Source organism: Cydia strobilella, chromosome 16 (genome assembly GCF_947568885.1).
Source record: "Cydia strobilella chromosome 16, ilCydStro3.1, whole genome shotgun sequence".
Classification (NCBI taxonomy): domain Eukaryota; kingdom Metazoa; phylum Arthropoda; class Insecta; order Lepidoptera; family Tortricidae; genus Cydia; species Cydia strobilella.
This window is the reverse complement of record NC_086056.1, coordinates 3,984,823-3,998,611: the sequence shown is the minus strand read 5'-3', so window position 1 is coordinate 3,998,611 and position 13,789 is coordinate 3,984,823. Positions and strand designations below refer to the sequence as shown.

Below are 13,789 nucleotides of genomic sequence, written 5' to 3'. Positions count from 1 at the left end.
GGACCATACGGACCACAAGTACCAGGAGCTGCTGCTAGCGCTGCCGCTGCTGCTGCTCAATCAGGACCATACGGACCACAAGGCCCACAAGGACTATCAGTACCACAACGACCAGCTGGACCACAAGGACAAGGATCTGCTGCTAACGCTGCTGCTGCTCAATCAGGACCAAACGGACCATACGGACCATACGGACCACAAGGACCAGTATCTGCTGCTAACGCTGCTGCCTCAGCTCAATCAGGAAAATACGGACCACAAGGAACAGAAGCTGCTGCTAACGCTGCTGCTACTGCTGCTGCTCAATCAGGACCAAACGGAGCAAACGGACCATACGGACCATACGGACCATACGGACCACAAGGACCAGTATCTGCTGCTAACGCTGCTGCCTCAGCTGAATCAGGGAAATACGGACCACAAGGACCAGGAGCTCCTGCTAACGCTGCTGCTGCTGCTCAATCAGGACCAAACGGACCTTACGGACCACAAGGACCAGTATCTGCTGCTAACGCTGCTGCCTCAGCTCAATCAGGACTATACGGACCACAAGGACAAGGAGCTGCTGCTAACGCTGCTGCTGCTGCTCAATCAGGACCAAACGGACCATACGGACCACAAGGCCCAGGAGCTGCTGCTAACGCTGCTGCCTCTGCTCAATCAGGACCAAACGGACCATACGGACCACAAGGACCAGCTAGACCACAAGGACCACAAGGAACAGGAGCTGCTGCTAGCGCTGCTGCTGCTGCTCAATCAGGACCATACGGACCACAAGGACCATCAGTCCCACAACGACCAGCTGGACCACAAAGCTCAGGAGCTGCTGCTAACGCTGCTGCCTCTGCTGAATCTGGACCAAACGGACCATACGGACCACAAGTACCAGGAGCTGCTGCTAGCGCTGCCGCTGCTGCTGCTCAATCAGGACCATACGGACCACAAGGCCCACAAGGACTATCAGTACCACAACGACCAGCTGGACCACAAGGACAAGAAGCTGCTGCTAACGCTGCTGCTGCTGCTCAATCAGGACCAAACGGACCATACGGACCATACGGACCACAAGGACCAGTATCTGCTGCTAACGCTGCTGCCTCAGCTCAATCAGGAAAATACGGACCACAAGGAACAGAAGCTGCTGCTAACGCTGCTGCTGCTGCTGCTGCTCAATCAGGACCAAACGGACCAAACGGACCATACGGACCATACGGACCACAAGGACCAGTATCTGCTGCTAATGCTGCTGCCTCAGCTGAATCAGGGAAATACGGACCACAAGGACCAGAAGCTGCTGCTAACGCTGCTGCTGCTGCTCAATCAGGACCAAACGGACCATACGGACCATACGGACCACAAGGACCAGTATCTGCTGCTAACGCTGCTGCCTCAGCTCAATCAGGAAAATACGGACCACAAGGAACAGAAGCTGCTGCTAACGCTGCTGCTGCTGCTGCTGCTCAAACAGGACCAAACGGACCATACGGACCACAAGGACCAGTATCTGCTGCTAACGCTGCTGCCTCAGCTCAATCAGGAAAATACGGACCACAAGGAACAGAAGCTGCTGCTAACGCTGCTGCTGCTGCTGCTGCTCAATCAGGACCAAACGGACCAAACGGACCATACGGACCATACGGACCACAAGGACCAGTATCTGCTGCTAACGCTGCTGCCTCAGCTCAATCAGGAAAATACGGACCACAAGGAACAGAAGCTGCTGCTAACGCTGCTGCTGCTGCTGCTGCTCAATCAGGACCAAACGGACCAAACGGACCAAACGGACCATACGGACCATACGGACCACAAGGACCAGTATCTGCTGCTAATGCTGCTGCCTCAGCTGAATCAGGGAAATACGGACCACAAGGACCAGAAGCTGCTGCTAACGCTGCTGCTGCTGCTCAATCAGGACCAAACGGACCATACGGACCATACGGACCACAAGGACCAGTATCTGCTGCTAACGCTGCTGCCTCAGCTCAATCAGGAAAATACGGACCACAAGGACCAGAAGCTGCTGCTAACGCTGCTGCTGCTTCTCAATCAGGACCAAACGGGCCATACGGACCACAAGGCCATGGTGCTTCAGCTGGCGCTTCTGCTTCTGCTACTGTCTCATCTCGTCCAGAAGAGATCATCATTATTGAGGAGCAACCAGAAGTGACCGTTACTGCCAATGCTAACGCGAATGCTGAACAACAAGGACCATACGGACCACAAGGACCAAAAGGCCCAGGAGCTGATGCTAACGCTGCCGCCTCTGCCCAATCAGGACCACAAGGACCAGTTGGACCCGTATCTGCTGCTAACGCTGCTGCCTCTGCTCAATCAGGACCAAACGGACCATACGGACCACAAGGACCAGCTAGACCACAAGGCTCAGGAGCTGCTGCTAACGCTGCTGCCTCTGCTGAATCTGGACCAAACGGACCATACGGACCACAAGTACCAGGAGCTTCTGCTAGCGCTGCTGCTGCTGCTGCTCAATCAGGACCATACGGACCACAAGGACCACAAGGACTATCAGTCCCACAACGACCAGCCCGACCACAAGGCTCAGGAGCTGCTGCTAACGCTGCTGCCTCTGCTGAATCTGGACCAAACGGACCATACGGACCACAAGTACCAGGAGCTGCTGCTAGCGCTGCTGCTGCTGCTGCTCAATCAGGACCATACGGACCACAAGGCTCACAAGTACTATCAGTACCACAACGACCAGCTGGACCACAAGGACCAGGAGCTGCTGCTAACGCTGTTGCTGCTGCTCAAGAAGGACCAAACGGACCATACGGACCATACGGACCACAAGGACCAGTATCTGCTGCTAACGCTGCTGCCTCAGCTCAATCAGGTAAATACGGACCACAAGGACCAGAAGCTGCTGCTAACGCTGCTGCTGCTGCTCAATCAGGACCAAACGGACCATACGGACCATACGGACCACAAGGACCAGTATCTGCTGCTAACGCTGCTGCCTCAGCTCAATCAGGAAAATACGGACGACAAGGACCAGGAGCTGCTGCTAACGCTGCTGCTGCAGCTCAATCAGGACCAAACGGACCATACGGACCACAAGGACCAGCTAGACCACAAGGACCAGGAGCTGCTGCTAGCGCTGCTGCTGCTGCTCAATCAGGACCATACGGACCACAAGGACCATCAGTCCCACAAGGACCAGTTGGACCACAAGGCTCAGGAGCTGCTGCTAACGCTGCTGCCTCTGCTGAATCTGGACCAAACGGACCATACGGACCACAAGTACCAGGAGCTGCTGCTAGTGCTGCTGCTGCTGCTGCTGCTCAATCAGGACCATACGGACCACAAGGACCACAAGGACTATCAGTCCCACAACGACCAGCTGCACCACAAGGCTCAGGAGCTGCTGCTAACGCTGCTGCCTCTGCTGAATCTGGACCAAACGGACCATACGGACCACAAGGCTCAGGAGCTGCTGCTAACGCTGCCGCTTCTGCTCAATCAGGACTACAAGGCCCCGCTAAACCAGTATCTGCTGCTAACGCTGCTGCCTCAGCTCAATCAGGACCATACGGACCGCAAGGACCAGGAGCTGCTGCTAACGCTGCTGCTGCTGCTGCTCAATCAGGACAAAATGGACCATACGGACCACAAGGACCAGTATCTGCTGCTAACGCTGCTGCCTCAACTCAATCAGGACCATACGGACCACAAGGACCAGAAGCTGCTGCTAACGCTGCTGCTGCTGCTCAATCAGGATCAAACGGACCATACGGACCATACGGACCACAAGGACCAGTATCTGCTGATAACGCTGCTGCCTCAGCTCAATCAGGAAAATACGGACCACAAGGACCAGGAGCTGCTGCTAACGCTGCTGCTGCTGCTCGATCAGGACCAAATGGACCATACGGACCATACGGACCACAAGGACCAGTATCTGCTGCTAACGCTGCTGCCTCTACTGAATCTGGACCAAACGGACCATTCGTACCACAAGTCTCAGGAGCTGCTGCTAACGCTGCCGCTTCTGCTCAATCAGGACCACAAAGCCCCGCTGGACCAGTATCTGCTGCTAACGCTGCTGCCTCAGCTCAATCAGGACCATACGGACCACAAGGACCAGGAGCTGCTGCTAACGCTGCTGCTGCTGCTCGATCAGGACCAAACGGACCATACGGACCACAAGGACCAGTATCTGCTGCTAACGCTGCTGCTGCTGCTCAATCAGGACCAAACGGACCATACGGACCATACGGACCACAAGGACCAGTATCTGCTGCTAACGCTGCTGCCTCAGCTCAATCAGGAAAATACGGACCACAAGGACCAGGAGCTGCTGCTGACGCTGCTGCTGCTGCTCAATCAGGACCAAACGGACCATACGGACCATACGGACCACAAGGACCAGTATCTGCTGCTAACGCTGCTGCCTCAGCTCAATCAGGAAAATACGGACCACAAGGACCAGGAGCTGCTGCTAACGCTGCTGCTGCTGCTCAATCAGGACCAAGCGGACCATACGGACCACAAGGCCAAGGTGCTTCAGCTGGCGCTTCTGCTTCTGCTACTGTCTCATCTCGTCCAGAAGAGATTATCATTATTGAGGAGCAACCAGAAGTGACCGTTACTGCCAACGCTAACGCGAATGCTGAACAACGAGGACCATACGGACCACAAGGACCACAAGGCCCAGGAGCTGCTGCTAACGCTGCCGCCGCTGCCCAATCAGGACCACAAGGCCCAGCTGGACCCGTATCTGCTGCTAACGCTGCTGCCTCTGCTCAATCAGGACCAAACGGACCATACGGACCACAAGGACCAGCTAGACCACAAGGACCACAAGGACCAGGAGCTGCTGCTAGCGCTGCTGCTGCTGCTCAATCAGGGCCATACGGACCACAAGGACCATCAGTCCCACAACGACCAGCTGGACCACAAGGCTCAGGAGCTGCTGCTAACGCTGCCGCTTCTGCTCAATCAGGACCACAAGGCCCCGCTAAACCAGTATCTGCTGCTAACGCTGCTGCCTCAGCTCAATCAGGACCATACGGACCACAAGGACCAGGAGCTGCTGCTAACGCTGCCGCCTCTGCTCAATCAGGACCAAACGGACCATATGGACCATACGGACCACAAGGACCATCTGGCCCACAAGGACCAGACGCTTCAGCTAACGCTGCCGCCTCTGCTCAATCAGGACCAAACGGCCCATACGGAAGCCCAGTCATTATCATCGAGGAAGTTCCATCTTCTTCTAGCGCTTCTGCCAACGCTAACGCTGACGCTGTTTCTTACGGACCAGTGGCTCCATACGGATCTTCAGCAAACGCTGGTGCCTCTGCCGCTGCTGGATCAGGTTCCGGACAACCATGGTTCGGAGGACGCAAGGTCTGCCGTCTCTCACGCAGGCAATTCGTCGTCAAGATCGGCACCAGACGTCAACCATGCCTTACTTGCTAGTTATTTAATTTCTTTTTCTAATTCTTTTTCTGTGGATACATCTTTTTTTTCTCTTTTATTTTAATAAATTCTGGCATCTCACTACTTTTATTTATTTCTCCTTATATAAGATTTGTTAAAGGAAACATAAGGAAATATAAGATTAAACGAACTGAAGTTCAATCTTGATTATATCAAGTAACTAGTCCGAGATAAGTTTCTCGTCTTTTCGTTGTCCAACGCGATTTGCAGAGCCACTAAAAAGAAAAAAAACAACTGACAACACTGCCGCCAAGTCAAGATCGAACTTCACTTCAGGTAAGCTCGTTTAATCTTATCATTATATTTGTATTTAGTCCGAGATATTTATTTACTAGAAGATGTTTAGAGGCTAATATATCATCAAAAATTATGTTAAATTAAGTGATATTGTACCACGATTGTACCACCCCAGGGTTAGAGGTGTAAGAAAATTCTTCATAAAAATCTTAGTTACAAATCTTAGTAAATAAACCTACCAAAGGTGAACTAAACATTTCATGTAGCGAGAAGACCTTGGATCACTTGAATTTATACCCTATTGACCGTTTTTAAATCATGTTCTTATAAATTAATACTTTTGATAGTATATTGTAACTTTATCTTCTAAATAATATTATTAAAGGTACTTCTGTAAGTACAATAATAACCAAACTATTTGCCGCTAAGGGGCAAACACAAATATATGAAGATTATCTGAACTGATAAGTGGGTCATCCCATAGTGTTTGGGACAACTGTAACTATTTACTCCTCTATAATAATTTACTCATCATCATCATCATCATCATATCAGCCTTCTATCGCCCACTGCTGAGCATAGGCCTCTCCTCGAGTACGCCACTTATCCCGGTCCTGAGCCAATCTCATACAGTAGTGACCCACAGTCTTCCGAATGTCGTCCACCCAACGAGCCAACGGACGCCAGGCACTCCTTTCGTCTGAAAGCGGCCACCATTCCGTTAAAATTTTATATACTACAACAATAATTACTAATAACAATAATTTTTAATAATTTACTATTACATGTTAAGACTATTCCCACTAATTTACAACAAGGAATTATACGTTTAGTGTTTATTGTAATCTGTAGGTATATACCTACTTATAATACCTTTTTGACGACCGGTCTGGCCTAGAGGGTAGTGACCCTGCCTGTGAAGCCGATGGTCCTGGGTTCGAATCCCGGTAAGGGCATTTATTTGTGTGATGAATATAGATATTTGTTCCTGAGTCATGGACGTTTTCTATGTATTTAAGTATTTGTATAAGTTTTATATATATCGTTGTCTGAGTACCCACAACACCAGCCTTCTTGAGCTTACCGTGGGACTTAGCCAATTTGTGTATGAATGTCCCTATAATATTTATTTATTTATTATTTCTATCAGTACCTAACTAATTTGAGACATTTGTAAATAATCTGTACGTATTATTAAAGTGAATATGATCTCTTTTAAAAGTAAGGACCAAATAATAATAGTCTCTCTTCACTTTACTCTCTTATCCTCGTAAGGCCCACTGTGCATTACAGTGTACACTCTGTTTCAATTTAATTTGAACCTTACACTAACTGAATTAAGTAGCATTTCTTTTGTTTCATTGTTTTCTCAAACAAACGAAAGTCACCCTAATCTTCTATAACAAGGTTCAAATCAAAAATAGGAAAACTTTGTATGGTGGGCCTTACGAGGTTATCATAAAATATGCAAGTAAGCTACACTGGATACAATTTTACTTCAGAAAACTATGATCCTTCAAATGGTAATTGTGTTACAATTAATTTGTCGTGTCACACCATTTCTTACATGTTACTACTAAGAAATTAAACTTGAGAAAGATCTTTAGAGGGTGATATTCAACATTAACAGTTAATACTAAGAACATTACAGACTTTATTACACGTTGGTCTCTAATATTTTGATATTACTATGGTCTTATGGAAACAGTATTATACCTTCAGTCCAAGTGCTTGAAAGTGCACGTGCTACCTACTTAATAAATATATTGGTCGTTATTTACAAAAACCTTAAGCTAACTTCCTAAATTCCACCACTATAATTGTAAATTTTAATGTAGATAGGAAAGGCCTTAGACCGTAAAGTCTTTTATATTTAAAAAGCGCTCGTGCGAGCGCTTTTTCAACGCTTAAAAAAGTGCATGAATCCACCCGCACGCTAAATTTGAACGCTTGATAAAAAGCGCCGCCGCCATCGTGTGAATAAAATAAAGACAGTGGCGTTATGATATTTAGATGAAATAAAACTAAACCAATAGTATTTTGTGAAACAGGTATGTACATAATAGGGGTTCTCAAAATTCAAGCGCCGAAGATACAAATCGAGTTAAAGTCGAGTTGTTTTGTAAAGACAGGCCCGAAAATAGGGATGTTGACTGTTTTTAATAGTAGATTGTTAACCAAGGGATGAAAGGCACTCATCTCTGCCGAAGTATTTTGGCGCTCGAATGAAGTGAGATTATTGTGAAACAAATAATTTACGAGCAGTCGCAACGTTATTTTTCTTTTCGACTGGAGTTATTATAGTATTATTTTTATTATTATTATTAGTTTTTTTAGCAATAATATATACAATAAATGACAAAAGAATCATAATAATTAATACACATTGACCAAATTTCTTCGAAGGCTGAGATCCACTTAAAAATCAAGCATTTACATAACCGGTCCAAGATTTGACCCCTGTGGAACACGTGCTTTAATTTATGTGTGAATCTGCCTGACCCGCGCCCCGTAAGGTGCTCAGTGGTCCATTTGGACTCTGGATGTCATGTTAACCCATCGTGCTATCAATTATAATTTAAAAAAAATGTCCGAAGACGTGGCACTCGCCTTATGGTCTTAGCCTGTCCAAAAGGATGAATAAAAGAAAGCAAGTGTTTGAAAAAGGAAGCTAAGTTTCACATCATCGATGATGGGATGTGCCTGTTCAAAAATAATTGAAAAGTGTAATGTTTAGTGCCAATGGACATCGTGTTGTAAGAATTAGTTATTTGAAAGTTTGGTACTTGGCAAAGTGTAAACCCATCGGTTTGACTTGGAGCCCTTGAAACCTGGATAAAAAGGTAAGATTGAGTTACTGTTACATTATTAGTATTTTATTATATGTTATCCTAAAAAATTTTACCAACTCGTAATATTTCTAAATTAATGGCGTAGCACGCATTGGACCGGCAATCCAAGGATGTGGGTTCGAGTCCCACGTTGACCAGAGTTGATCATCGTTGATTTTTTCATTGTGATTGACATGTGTATATACAATTTATAGAATGGCGTAGCATATTAAATTAAATAATATCTCAGTAATATTAAATAATATATTGTATACACACCTAATGCGTAATGCAGCAAGTCTCCAGCTAGCTGCGTAGACACGCGCGTGCTCAATCCGGTTGTAATGTAAGATCACATATGTTGTATGTCACATCGCATGCATTTCGTGTAACCGAAAACTGTTTGCTAGAAAATCGCTGTTTCATCAAGAAAATAATAAACAAAATAAACCTCTACAAATCAATACACAACATACTTAACCCGTAAATGCCCAGAAATAGTTTTTGGTTTGAACTCCTCGTGGTTACAGAACACCTAATTTCATTCGATAGGGTGACGAGCGTTCGCGTTTGCGTTATGTCTATTTTTGTATGGGATTTTGAACAGCGCGCCAAGCGGGACGTTTTGGAAACTCAAAATCCCATACAAAATGATACTTTAAGCAAACGCGTACGTTACGTCACGCTATCGAATTAAATTTACACTAGGGGTTCAGAAAGTGACGTTTTATTCTCTTCTCTCTTCTACTAGGTATTTTAATGAGTGCATGGGAGCAAGTTATTCTCAGTGGGTCAGAAACCTAATGGGCATATATTATATGGTGGGTTAAGAGATTTTATCTACATCAATATCATAAGTATAATTATATTTATTAATTAGAAACATCAACTAGGGTTACACTAGATTAGATACCTATACATAAATACAAATAGACTTAAAAATAATAATACAAACTAGGTATAAATAAACTTAAAATAAAGGCCCTATTCATAATATCATAAGTATCATAACCTCTCTATAATATATTCAGAAACGATAATCTATAGACTATATCGATATATCTGTGGGTGCATTGTAATTTTAACTTTAAGTGAGGTTTAGACTAGCAGAACTTGCATGCAATTTTCATTAGATTGCGGTATCTGATAAACATTTTGAATGCAGTTTACCTTAGTAGTCAGCAATGTAACGTAAATTGCATGCAAGTTCTTGCTAGTCTAAACCTCGCTTTACGTTATCTATAACCGATACCTTAATTACATTAAAATTTAGAACATCTCTGAGAAACAAAGAAATTGGATTTGGCCTCAATTCTAATATCAGTCGAGATGACGTTTTATTCGAAATGAAGTGTAAGTTGCAAATAATTTTGTCAAATTTCGCATTCGGATATATGGATGGTATAGAAAGGATGCCAATCTCTTATGGCAGAATTGTTGCAAAAGTGACCGCTTTCAGCTTTAAATAATAGTTCCTAATCTCTCCGGTGGCGCTAGTTAGGCTCTGGGACATGAGTATAACCATGAACCATATAAGGCAACAAATAACCCGACCAAATTACGTAGGTTGTTTTTGGTAGTATTTCGGTGTATGGTGGCGCCGCCTAATTACTGTTTTTTGATGGACACTTTTCATACATAGAGATTTGGCTTCTTTATATAGTCTCCATGTTCGGATATTTCGGATGATTGACATGCGCGAAAAAGCATTGCATTACTGCCATTTGACGTTTCATTCGTTTGTAAGTATAAAATTACGTTGTTTTGTTGAAGCTTATACTTAATATGATATTGCTGTAGATAAAGCAATGTAACTGTACATAATTAGGCATTAAAATACTCGTGTGATCCTTTTATGAAACGATCTTTTTTTCATCCGTTTCATAAACCCACACTCATATTTTAATGAATTTCATTATGTAGCAGTCACATAAACTATTATTTTAGGGTTTTTGTTATGAAGTCATGAGAACCTGTCATAGGTAACAGAACTCGTGTCTTATTGGATCAATCCAATTAGACAATTTTTGCTGATAACAGGGGCCAAAGAATAGAAGTGTATCAAATACACATTTTGTTTCTTTAAACTTTGTGCATAATTAAATAAATAAAAAAAATTAAAAATTATATGTCTTCTTGCATGTAGTAGTGCAGTGTTTGTATTTATTCATTTTCATTTCATAATAAACTATTATTTTATCAAGCAGAATCTTCTCCGAGCGATAGGTACCACAAATTTTCAATTTTTTATTATTATTTTTTTCTTTTTTCTTACATAATACCTGTAAGTAAAAGTTTGCATTCCATAATATATAAAAAAAATAAAAGACGTACAGTTTGAAAACTCAATAATAACATCGAAAAAGATAAGATTGTGATACGAGGAAATGCCGCCAGCATCCTTGGTACAAGGCCTCAAAAGCCTATTTTAGATTTAAGCTAAGTATATTACTTTAGTTTAGTAGTATAGTATATCTTTTATGTAAATAAATGCTTTGTAAAAGATAAGATGAGATCGATTGAGTAAAAAGTGATCGATTAAGTGAAAAGTATGGTGTTAATGGCGTTATCCATGAACGTTTGACAAATCTAACAAACCGACCGTTGATAATCGTTTATCTCTATCCGTTATTTTGACATTTGTTTGTTATAAAGAGACAAAACAGAGGTAATTAAGAGGCTGCTAAGTTTTATAATTAAGGAGGTGGGGGGGATCCAATTGATTTACATACACCCTGGGCCTAGGTTATCTATGTATGTATCTTATAGAACCATTCCAATATGAAAAACTCTTATAATAAAATAATCGCAGAGTAGATTCGTCCGTCCGAATTTCTTTGTTTTTGCTGTTCTTATTATTTTCCCTTCTTAAGTATCTTATTTCTTTCATCGTATTGTCCTGTGTATGTGTGATTTATGGAATAAAAATTTGATGTATTAAACAACATACTAAAAGTACCGAAGGGTGGGGGTGAAGCTAACAGGTAGGGGGGGGGGGTTAAAGGTCCCTTTTTATAGTTTTTCGTAAATAACTCGTAAACGGTGGCCCGTAGCAAAAAAATGTTCTGTTACATCCATAAAATTGTCTACAAAAAAGATTATATACAATTTGCTAGGACCTTAGATTTTAAAGCGGGAAAGTTACTTATAATTAATTCTAAGATCGTTCTGTTTAGTTTTTCGTAAATAGCGCATAGCAAAAACTAGTCTTTTACGTTACAAAATAGATATACAGGATGTCCCAAAAATATCACGTCAAACGGACACTGGAGGTAGGACACCCTAGTAGTAAAGATTAAATGAAAAAACAGCTCGCATACCTCGTGAATGTTAAATCTCAAATTAACTTTGATGGCTCTTTAAGTGGATATCGGCACCGTCACTCAACCAGTGATAAAAAAGAGCAAAATTAATAAAAACCTAAAACGGGTATAATAATTCGAAAACCGTGCAACTTTTACTGAGGTTAAGCTGGTTTGGATGATGCTTTTTGGGTGTCCTACCTCCAGGTGCTATTTTTGGGACTGTATATCTATTTTGCAAGAAACCATAAAAAGGGACTTTACGTTTATGTACTTACCTACTACCATAAAGGAAGGATACATAACATGGATGATCTTATCGACTGATGCCTGCATTAAATCGATTACCAAGTAACGAAACCAAACAGGTACTAATTCAAAATGGCGGCGTAGTGGAAAGTATGCGGATACTAATCGTGTCACTTTGATAGATGGTTTGCGAAACAATGACCCTTACGTCATTTTACATTTGGCATTGTACTCGTCACTCAACGTTTATATAATGGCATCCGTGGTGCCAAAAGGGGGTAAGCGCTGTGCAACGCTACATAGGCCTATGTGCAAAAATACGGGAAATGTTCGCAAAAGTGCGAGAGTCGTGCGCGGGACGATGATGATTCTTTTTTTTTTGATGATTTTGAAATGATGATCATGGAAAGTGTAGAGAGAGTATTGAGTCCGTACCTACTGTATTGTGTATATTGAAATACTTAAGAGAAGTTTCAAGTAGGTAAGCAGTCACTAAGCACCAACATTTTTAAACGTAGGTAGATATAACATATCAAATACGTAAACTTAAGACAGAAATAATAATTGGTACTGAATATAAATATAGAAAACGTACCTACCTATTTACATTAAATATGGAGGTAGGTGTATGTAGGTACATAATTATAGCCTGGATTCTAACTATGTACCTACGTATTTTATGGTGTATATTATTTGCTCATAAAATCGTTTAATGCTTTTATTCATTCCTTAGATAGGTAGGTACTTAACTTACCTGCCAACAAACAAAAATCACTAATAAATTTCGAAATAGCATTTGAATATCATCCAACAGTAAACACGCCTTACCGCATGAACAGTTTGCAAGCTAAATTATTTTAGGCACCGAAATCATGCAAAAAAAAATGGCCGCGCAGTGATCGTCAAGGGGTGGGCATTTTAAATGTTCATTCTCTAACACAAGCGTAAGTAAGTACGATGACGCAGGGGGTGGCACTATGGCCAAACTACACGCACACAAGCGCAATAACCAACGAATCTAGCTCTATCTTTACCCCGCCGTTCGCTTGTTTTAGCTCGGATACTTTACCCTTTCGACATTCGGATAGCTCATTTTACACTGGCCACTGTTCTCGACGAATGTCAGCAAAAACTGCACACTAGTGCGGAGAGGGGGCTGTACGTGGTAGGCATAAAATTTGAAAATGCACGTAGGCGTTTGTATGTCTCGCGGCAAATGAGATGCTTGCAAGTAGTGTTCGGGTTCCAATGTCCGTCGAACGAATGTTTATTGATGCACAACTATTTTGATAACAAATATAATACTTGGAATATAATATATCCGTGAATGTGATACAAAATAAAAGTTTCTAAAGGGGCCCACTGACTATCAGTCCGCCGGACGATATCGGTCTGTCCATTGTTCGGAACTGTAAAATTTTTGTTCTAACTGACAGGCCGATATCGTCCGGCGGACTGATAGTCAGTGGGCCCCTTTATGACCATTGCATCAACCGACTTGCTTTTATTTTAATATATTTGTGTTAGGTTAACTAATTTATTTGTGTTAGGTATTTGACGACCGGTCTGGCCTAGTGGATAGTGATAGTGACCCTGCCTGTGAAGCCGATGGTCCTTGGTTCGAATCCCGGTAGGGGCATTTATTTGTGTAATGAGCACAGATATTTGTTCCTGAGTCATAGGTGTTTTCTATGTATTTAAGTATTT

General features: G+C 43.1%; 1 protein-coding gene and 1 long non-coding RNA gene across 2 annotated transcripts; one reads left to right on the top strand and one right to left on the bottom strand.

The window, feature by feature from the left end:
• Positions 1-428: 428 nt before the first annotated feature.
• On the bottom strand, positions 429-4,649 carry LOC134748182 (uncharacterized). Its single transcript, XR_010128395.1, has 3 exons — positions 4,511-4,649; positions 2,054-2,368; positions 429-478 (listed from the first exon to the last, which is right to left on the bottom strand). It is a non-coding gene; the product is annotated as an uncharacterized LOC134748182 (long non-coding RNA).
• A 310-nt stretch (positions 4,650-4,959) lies between these two features.
• LOC134748485 (spidroin-2-like) lies at positions 4,960-5,523 on the top strand (the record flags this gene model as incomplete). The annotated part of the gene is made up of 1 exon (XM_063683286.1): positions 4,960-5,523. A coding segment is annotated over one exon (483 nt), but the record flags the coding sequence as incomplete, so codon positions are not given.
• Between the last annotated feature and the right edge of the window lie 8,266 nt (positions 5,524-13,789).